Source organism: Triticum urartu, chromosome 1A (genome assembly GCF_056163025.1).
Source record: "Triticum urartu cultivar PI428250 chromosome 1A, HENAU_Tu73, whole genome shotgun sequence".
NCBI lineage: Eukaryota > Viridiplantae > Streptophyta > Magnoliopsida > Poales > Poaceae > Triticum > Triticum urartu.
This window is the reverse complement of record NC_141873.1, coordinates 24,457,645-24,467,771: the sequence shown is the minus strand read 5'-3', so window position 1 is coordinate 24,467,771 and position 10,127 is coordinate 24,457,645. Positions and strand designations below refer to the sequence as shown.

Here is a 10,127-nt window from a genome sequence, read left to right as displayed (position 1 = left end):
TCTTCATGAAAATTTAACTTTCGAACAGCATACTTCCATATATTTGTGTAAATTTCAAACATTTATCGTCAAAATTGACAGCTGCAGCAACATGTTCCATGATGATCTAGTATAATCATACTTTTATATGTATGTTCTCGACTAGTAAAGCAATTACAACAACTCCTTGTAGATATTTCTGTGATAATTTGTAACCTCTTATTTTTAACAAGGTATGTCTATAACAGCAAAATAAGTTAGTATGTGATGTGAATAATACAAGATTAATTCAAATGGGAACAAGAAGCCCTTTCAAAAGCCAGCCAAAATTTCAACGTTACAGGAGTCATGTGGGTGGTAATGAATGGTCCTGTGAGTTGCCATTGCAGTTGGATTAAAGACTAAGTCCTTAGACTGGAGGAGCTTTTGATCACCATGCTCGCGTAGTGGCTTAAGTACCCAACAGAAGCTAAACACTCTTCTAGCGTTTCTGTACAGTCGATGGTCATCAGATGAAGAGTAATCACCAAGAAAAAGGGAGCATGAAAAATATCCAACTTTTTAAGTTACATTCCCTGAATTCTACATGTGCATGGCACGTGCCATTTACTTAGTATATACTCCGTACTGTCTAATAGTGGCAGTTGGGCTGCATATCTAACTTGATAAATGAAATGGTGTGAATCAGGAAGATCAACAGTTAAGCCGGTACGCTGGGAATTATTCCAATAGCTTGAGCAATATCTATCTTCTTCCTACAATAATCCTCATAGAACTTTGGTTTCGGCGTCTGAAAGAAAAGGAACTTCACTTAAGTAAACTATATAGTTGAAACTTGAAAAAGGCATGCGGATGCAGTTTTATAATAAAGTACCTCCTTTCTAAGTGCCTCTGCAATCAACTCCAGGGCTTTATCCTCAGTGATCTTGCTTTTGTCCTCTGCAAACTATGGTCAGGTAGAGCATCAGACACAAGAACAACATTCCAATAGTTTCAATCTAGCCTCTGTTTAGATGCTGAGTACTACTTAAAAAACCTACACTATTTGAAAATCAAAGTACTATGACTTGTAGGTAGGAAAAAGTGTGCAGATACAATGAAGTGTGTGGCGAGCAGTATTTACTCTTCTTATTTTGCATTCCATAGCTATCATAAAAAAATCAAACTAGTTTTTGGGCATGCACATGCACGTTGAAGACAACTGTTTGGTTAATTGGCTCCATATATAAACTAACGTATAGGATCTATACTTCTATATCCTCTATGTGACACTGATTCAGAGCAACATGTGTTGTATATAAACTAACATGCATTAGTAGCTGACTTGCGTCAAGATGGTGCGCAACCTAGTAGACGTAAAATCAGAGCAGCCAGACTAACTAAAACAACCCATGCAATTGTTTCTCTCTTTAAGAAAAAAGAGGGCAGGAGTAGATTTTTTTAATACTCCAAAAATATCATAGTATTGGGAATACTGCAGTTTGTAAAAGTATGGTATTTACTACTCCAAACACCGAAAAGTATGTACAACTATAGTTTTTTCAGAAACCATGGTATTCAGAAAATACTCTAAAAATACTTTGCATCCAAACATGGCATAAGAGTGGGAGACACACAGAACAGAACTTACTTCCTTGAGGCAAGCTGTGAAACCAAGAAACTGAAAATGAGAAGTATGAAAAAGATAAGTTATAAAGATCTATAACCATGAATACCATGTGAATTTGGAAAACATCTGAATAAGGAAAACAAGTTACCTCCTCTTCGAATTCCGAGCAGAATGTGTCATTCTCCAGTGCACATCTCATTCTGTTTTGGCTCAATGGGAACCTGTTAAGTTCATACACCTCATCCAAAGCATCTCTGAATTTCTTCTGAGAATTGTTCAAGGGGAGAAAAAGAAAATGCATTACAAAGCATCAAAACACATATCACCATTCAATGATTGCTAAGTTGTTCAGAAGACCAGGGTACATTACTGACCTCCTGATTGCACCTCTGCCAAATCTCATAATAGAGTACATCGAACTCTTTGTAGTTCGTAACATCAAAAGCCATGCTCTTGAACCACTCCTGAATTAAGAGTCTAATTGTTAAATACAGAACACCTAAATGAAATAAAAAGTGCACAAGGGACCCTACATAGAAGCCAGAAAAGGCTAAGTTCGCATGTATCTTCGAGAAGTCAGTGGCGATCTTCATTGCTTGGTAAGTTCCTCTGGTCAAAATCATTCCCCGCTAAAATAGGAGAGGCATAAGTTAAAAAAAAAGAGGCATTATGAATGGTGCTAAAGTATACATAGTGACATAATGTTACTCATGCGTTTTGCATAAGAGATCTCACTCATACTTACCATAAGTGATGTTTGTTCTTTTAGCACATAAGCTTCCATCCACTATTGCGAGACAAAAAAAAAGATTGTTAGTACAAAAAACAATCAACATTTGGGTAACTTTTATCATATCTATGGTGCGTACCTTAAGTTTCTTGGACAATTCTTCACAATACTTGACATATTCTTGTTCAATCTCATAGCTATGAAATTCCTTGTGGTATTCATCCCAACGAACATAGTCATAACCACCCTACAATAAAAAATTAGAGGGAGACAACAGTAAAAAGGAAAGATTAGCAAACAATCACATAACTCAAATAATAATAGTTGAACATTTTATAATCAGATAAACAAGCGGATGCAATTTATCAGAAAAACATACTTAGTTACATTTGCCAAAAGACATCTAAAAGGAAATAATATAGTCTGCCATCCTTGATCAAAGAAAGAAAACTAGGAACAGTTTCACCAATTTATGTCATTCACAGAATAAAAAGGTGAAACAAGATTGTCACTATATTTGAATTTATGCAAACTGGCCAATTTGTCATGGAATTTGATAAGTATTACTGTCGGGCTTAAAAAATTAGATAACATTATAGAACACTTCATTACAACAACAACAACAACAACAACAACAACAACAACAACAACAACAACGCCTTTAGTCCCAAACAAATTGGGGTAGGCAGAACACTTCATTCAAGGAAACAATAACTAAAACGTACAACTACTGCTAGCATGAACATGCGTGCGAATTGGTCTAAAAGGATATGAGAATCAAAATAATATGCCAGGAATATTGAAACTGTAATTCCTTTTTACCTTTTATTACAAGGCTTAGAATACTGAAACGCCATTTCTTTTCACGTTTTATACAAGGTTTAATAACTGATTCACCGTATAAAGATTTGGATCTACCAAAAGTAAGTCGTTTTGTTGAGAAGTTTCTGAGCTTAAACACTGGTCTATCATACTAGATCAACAAAACATAAACAGATGCATACAACTTGCCAAAAAAAAAAAAGAATACGTACATAATTTTGAGGGACCAGCCGTTGGTAGTCCTCCAGGCCAGCAAGCTTGCAGTAATCAGTGTGGAAAGACCAATCTAATTTGCCATCTTCCTCATAGCACTTAAAGAATCTCTCCTCCTCAAGACGGCTAGGGGGGTAGTCCTCTTTCAATTTATCATAGCAAAGCTTATCCTCAGGCACGTTTTGTGACAGCTATAGACAATGAGATCAGTGATGACACCAAATTTACTGTGTATATTAACAAACCAGCATACGCAGCACAGCACAGAACAAGTAATTTAATAGTAACACAAGCAACCTATAAATAAAGTGTATGGGACTACAAACCAAACCTGATAATACTTGAGGCGATACAACGCATGGCGAACATTGAGCTCCTTGAGCTGCACAGCATCCAGCTTAGTGGAAATATCGACATCAGGCCTGCCAGGCAGCTGGTTGAGATAAACACGATAATCTTTCTTGCTGACATTATCTCCCAATCCCAATTCGTTCAGCCTTCGGATTTCGTCCTCCCCTTCTTCTATATCTTTGTTCTTCTTCGACTTAACTTGTACAACAGTTTTTGTTGCAGCAGCACATGGCTTACGAGCTTGCGCACTAGTGTTGCCACGAAGAGCCGTACATGCACTAGGTTTCGAGGAGCTGGCCGGTCTGCCTTGTTGTGTGGTGTGCAGCTGCGGCAAGGGTTGTCTGCCGGAGACCTGGCCGACCGTCTGAGTCCTGCGTTGCTTCGGCGCCGGATGGATCGACACGGGCGTCCGGTCCCCGACTTGCTTCCGCAGCACATCTCCATGGGAGAGCGTGGAGACCGTCCGATCATCCCTGCATTGCTTTGGCGGCAGCTGGGCCGACAAGGTCGACCGATTCCCAGCATGCTTCGGCGGCACCTCTCCAGCGGAGACGGTGCTGACCCTCCGATTTCCAAGTTGGTTGGGCGACGACGGAGGGACTGACACGGGCGTCCGACCCCCAACTTGCGTCGGCAGCACCGCTCCACCGGAGACCGTGCGGACCGTCTGATCCTTGCGTTGCTTCGACGGCGGAGGGACCGTCACGGGCGTCCGATTACTGACTTGCTTCGGCAGCACCTCTGCACCGGAGATCGGGCCGAGCCTCCGATTCCCTACTTGGTTCGGCGGCGGCATCACTTCACCGGAGACCGTGTCGCCGATCTGATTCCGCGGCATCTCTCCAAACCCTAGCAACGACTGTGGAGCTTCCTAAGGCCCTGCCGGTCCGATTTGATGGAGGCGGGGCGGGTCAAGGGAAGGCGGGGAGCGCGTCGTCAAATCGGGATTCGTTGAGAGTCGTCACGGCCACAGCGGAGTTGGGGAATTTAGTCTCTTTTTTTAGCGAAGGGAGATTTTTAGTCTTTCTTTTCTCAAAAAATTGAAATCTTTTCAAAAAAAATCCCATTTCATGAACTTTTCCAAACTAAAATTGTATCAAAATTTAATGAAATTTTGTATTTTTATTTTGATTTTATAAATTACAAATTTTCCATGACTTGATTTTCATACATACCATGAACCTTTTTTGTTTCATGATTTTTTCAATATTTATGAATTTTTTCAAAATTTTGGAGCCTTATTTATTTTTGTGAACTTTTTCCCTTTTTCCAAAAAGTCAATTGTCAACTCACCATGGCCAGCGGTCCCTTGTCAAACGTTCGACAGTAAAAGGTCGCTGGTCCAGCAATTAACCAAAAACGCAGTTGGGCCGGCCCGTATGCTTCCACGCGCTCCAACTGGGAGCTCTTGCTAACATTTATCATTGATCATTGAGAATATTCACAAGGATTACAACTGAATCGTATGGAAATCCTAACCAAACATGCCTCCCAGGCGCAAGGGATAACCCTAGCCTAGCTATCTTATTAGCTTCAAAGTTCGAAGTTGTTCATGACTAAATGCAGAAGAATTAAAACCTTTTGATGTCTCACTAATCTCTCTAATAATTCCTCCACTGGTGGATATAATTTACGACATATTTACAGTCTACGCCACCTGTATGTTCTGTATCCCCAACTCTTGTGCTAAGAAGAGTACCTCGTTGCAGGCCAGCGCCTCGAGTGCGGCTGGCTCAGTGAGACCGTTGCCAACTAGGACAGTGCCACCCAAGTAGCTCCCGTCGCTACCATGACAAAATGGACGTACCAGTTCCGAGATTGTGATCAACCGAAATACCTGCATCAACATTAGTTTTGACAAACCTCTCAAACTGGCGGCAACCAATTTTCCCTTCTATTGAACTCTTTTGGGTGCCATTATTTCATGTGAGCCTGTAGGCGTTTTCAGCTGTCCAAGCTTCAAAAAAAATATTGTTAACAAAGAGATGAGTGTGGTCAGCGGGCTCTAGTTGATCCCTTCATGTGTTAGCGAGGAGCTTGTGCTTACAAGCATCCCTACTCCTCCATGCGTGAATTTCGGTTGGCCCATGTGCGGCGTTGCACGACCCTATTTTTTCATTTCTCTTATTTATTTTTATTTTTTGTTTTTCTTTATCCTTGTGTCCCTTTATTTATTTTTGCTTATTTAAAAATATCCATGAATTTTTAAAATATTTTAAATTCTTAAAATATTCAGAACTTTTATAAATCTTTGGAATTTTGTAAAATGCTGCTGTATTTAAAGCAATATTTTCGAGTATTAAAAATATTCATGAATTCAAATAAAATACTTTTTGAAAAATGTTCCTGATTTTCTAAAAATCACGAAATTAAAAAATGTTTCTAATTTCAAAAAAATCTTTGTCGAGTCAAAAAAATAATCCCAAATTACAAAAAAATCACCAATTGAAAGATGATCATGAATTCAAAATAATTGTTAAGAATTTTAAACTATGTTCAGCAAATGAAAAAGGTCTGCAACAAAACATGTTCGTGAGTTTTGAAAACAGTGCATGAATTAAAAAATGTCCTGAATTTCTAAATGAAAAAGGAAAGGAAAATAAAAGGAGAACAGAACATGAAAGAAAACGTATCTAAAAAGTCCATGAATTAAAATAATAAAACCAAAAAAGGGAAATTAAGAAAAAAACTAGAAAAAGAAAGGAAAACCTGGTCCAACGAAACTTATGAAAACCTGCTAGAAAAAGAGGTAGATGAAACCCTGTAATAAGTGGACCCACATAGCATGCTTACGTTGGGGGAGCGGGGGGGGGGGGGGGGGGGGGGCGCCAACGGATCTTATTTGGTGCTTAAGCGCCCGTTCGCAACGGGCGCCCGAATGGCGCGGCTAGTTGGGCTCGGCCCATCTTCCCCTTTCTTTTTCTCTCTTTTTTGTTGAAAACTTCAAAGAAAGGGTGAGACATGCAGCTTCGAACCAGAATAACATTATGGAATACGTCATTCAAGAAAAACAATAATTAAAACGTACAGCTACTACTAGCATGAACATGCGTGTGAATTGGTCTAAAAGAATATGAGAATCTCAATAATATGATCACATGTTCTCTTGTTTGAAAGAAAAAAATAGCACAATACGGATGTAATTTGTAAAGACAACACGGATCTTGATGCAAAGTTGAGTGGCCTAGATAGAAGGTGCAGCAACATGGTAGCTTAGAAGATCCACTCATTTAGCAACCACGGAAGGTGATTATTTGCCTTGATAGCTGAATGCGACACTACAGGTTTATGTCATCACCCACCTTGTGCAACTCAAATTCATATGTCATGAAGTAGTTTGAAGTGGCACATCTTTCCATATGTAGCTGGTACTAATTGCTATAGTAAATGAGAGAACATAAAAGACCATGTCCAAATCTAGAGCTTGATAGGCTTGTTATCGATGGTGATCATCCTATCCCCTAGCTCGACGTCCATTCTGAGCTTAGTGTTGGGCTTGAACTGATGAACTGCTGCAATAGGCATAACACACTACTAGGGAAAACCCTAGTAGTAGCGCGGGTTTTGGGATTATTAGCAGCGCGGGCAGCCGCGCTATCAATAAGGCGCTACAGCTAACTGATAGTAGTAGCGCGGTCTGTACACGCGCTACTATTCTAGACTGTATCAGCAGCGCGTTTTCGGAATGCGCTACTATTAATTAGCTGTAGCGATTTCCTTGCCCCGCGCTACTGCTATATCTTTCATCACCCCCCCCCCCCCCCCGCGCGGCTTCCTAACCCATTTCAGCTTCAATAAACAACAATTTCCAGATACTAGGTACTACTAGATATCAATTTCATTAAGCATTATAGGTACTAGGTTGTACTCCCTCGGTTCCAAATTACTCGTCGTGGTTTTAGTTCAATTGAACTAAAACCACGACGAGTAATTTGGAACCGAGGGAGTACTAGATAATAATTTCATATATACTCAACATGCATCCTCAAGCAGTACAAGGTGATATCCACGACGATCATCATATGTAGTTCTAGATAATATCGACGACGATCATCATATGTAGTTCTACATGATATCGACGACGATCATCCTATGTAGTTCTAGATGATATAGCCACACACACACATGTAGTTCAAGATGATATCGACGACGATCATCATCCTCAAGCCTGGGCGGTGGGTGTTTCTGATAGTAATTAGGATGGCGTGTTCAACACGAAGATTCTTGCCAACGAGGAATCTCTTCCACCCAACCGAGTTTAAGTGTGTGCGACCGTCTGTGTCCATGCGGTAAATACAGGTGGTGACGGAGCCCCTTGCGGTAAGGCGTAGTCCACCTGAGCCTTCTTCATTAGGCTCGATACCACAACTCACAGATAGGTGTTGGAAATATGCCCTAGAGGCAATAATAAATTGGTTATTATTATATTTCCTTGTTCATGATAATCATTTATTATCCATGCTAGAATTGTATTGATAGGAAACTCAGATACATGTGTGGATACATAGACAACACCATGTCCCTAGTAAGCCTCTAGTTGACTAGCTCGTTGATCAATAGATGGTTACGGTTTCCTGACCATGGACATTGGATGTCGTTGATAACGGGATCACATCATTAGGAGAATGATGTGATGGACAAGACCCAATCCTAAGCCTAGCACAAAGATCATGTAGTTCGTATGCTAAAGCTTTTCTAATGTCAAGTATCATTTCCTTAGACCATGAGATTGTGCAACTCCCGGATACCGTAGGAGTGCTTTGGGTGTGCCAAACGTCACAACGTAACTGGGTGGCTATAAAGGTTCACTACAGGTATCTCCGAAAGTGTCTGTTGGGTTGGCACGAATCGAGACTGGGATTTGTCACTCCGTGTAACGGAGAGGTATCTCTAGGCCCACTCGGTAGACATCATCATAATGTGCACAATGTGACCAAGGAGTTGATCACGGGATGATGTGCTACGGAACAAGTAAAGAGACTTGCCGGTAACGAGATTGAACAAGGTATCGGATACCGACGATCGAATCTCGGGCAAGTACAATACCGCTGGACAAAGGGAATTGAATACGGGATTGATTAAGTCCTTGACATCGTGGTTCATCCGATGAGATCATCGTGGAACATGTGGGAGCCAACATGGGTATCCAGATCCCGCTGTTGGTTATTGACCGGAGAGTTGTCTCGGCCATGTCTGCATGACTCCCGAACCCGTAGGGTCTACACACTTAAGGTTCGATGACGCTAGGGTTATAGGGAAAGTATGTATGCGGTTACCGAATGTTGTTCGGAGTCCCGGATGAGATCCCGGACGTCACGAGGAGTTCCGGAATGGTCCGGAGGTAAAGATTGATATATAGGAGGTATGGTTTTGGCCACCGGAAGTGTTCTGGGCATCACCGGTAGTGTACCGAGACCACCGGAGGGGTCCGGGGGTCCACCGGGAGGGGCCACCAGCCCCGGAGGCCTACATGGGCCAATAGTGGGAAGGGACCAGCCCCTATGTGGGCTGGGGCGCCTCCCACCAAGGCCCAAGGCGTCCTCAAGAGGAGAGGGGGCAAACCCTAGGCGCAGATGGGCCCTAAGGCCCACCCTAGGTGCGCCCCCCTCTCTCTCCCCCTTGGCCGCCTCCCAGATGGGATCTGGGGGCTGCCGCCACCCCTAGGGAGGGAACCCTAGGTGGGGGCGCAGCCCCTCCCCTCCCCTATATATACTTGAGCAAAGGGGCAGCCCAACACACGATTCAATCTCCCTGTTGGCGCAGCCCTACCCCTCTTCCTCCTCGTCTCTCGTAGTGCTTGGCGAAGCCCTGCTGGAGTCCCGCGCTCCTCCACCACCACCACGCCGTCGTGCTGCTGCTGGATGGAGTCTTCCCCAACCTCTCCTTCTCCCCTTGCTGGATCAAGGCGTAGGAGACGTCACCGGGCTGTACGTGTGTTGAATGCGGAGGTGCCATCCGTTCGGCACTAGGATCATCGGTGATTTGGATCACGACGAGTACGACTCCATCAACCCCGTTCGCTTGAACGCTTCTGCTTAGCGATCTACAATGGTATGTAGATGCACTCTCCTTCCCCTTGTTGCTAGATTACTCCATAGATTGATCTTGGTGATGCGTAGAAAAATTTGAATTTCTGCTACGTTCCCCAACAATAGGTTCTTTGGCAATTTCTGAATAAGAAAAACATATCAATTAATAAATAGCCTCGCACATACTCTTGCAAATATATTTCTATTAAGTCTAGATTTCTACACTAACAAAAGACACAGTACTACGCATTTGTACTAACTAATCATGAATTCTACTAATAAGTATATATGGATTATCTACACTATTAATAGTTCATTGGATTCTACACTAATAAGAGCATGTGATCAGACTCTACACTAAAGCATATCATTGGGCTCTACATTAAGCATATCA

At 41.9% G+C, this 10,127-nt stretch overlaps 1 protein-coding gene across 1 annotated transcript; it reads right to left on the bottom strand.

Moving 5' to 3' along the window:
• Window positions 1-484: 484 nt before the first annotated feature.
• On the bottom strand, window positions 485-4,682 carry LOC125519055 (uncharacterized). The gene is made up of 10 exons (XM_048683947.2): window positions 3,685-4,682; window positions 3,353-3,544; window positions 2,458-2,565; window positions 2,334-2,375; window positions 2,122-2,217; window positions 1,963-2,052; window positions 1,737-1,853; window positions 1,610-1,639; window positions 854-925; window positions 485-769 (listed from the first exon to the last, which is right to left on the bottom strand). Exons 1-10 carry the CDS (start codon window positions 4,540-4,542, stop codon window positions 680-682), a joined length of 1,695 nt encoding a protein of 564 aa, XP_048539904.2. The 5' UTR covers window positions 4,543-4,682; the 3' UTR covers window positions 485-679.
• Window positions 4,683-10,127: the final 5,445 nt, after the last annotated feature.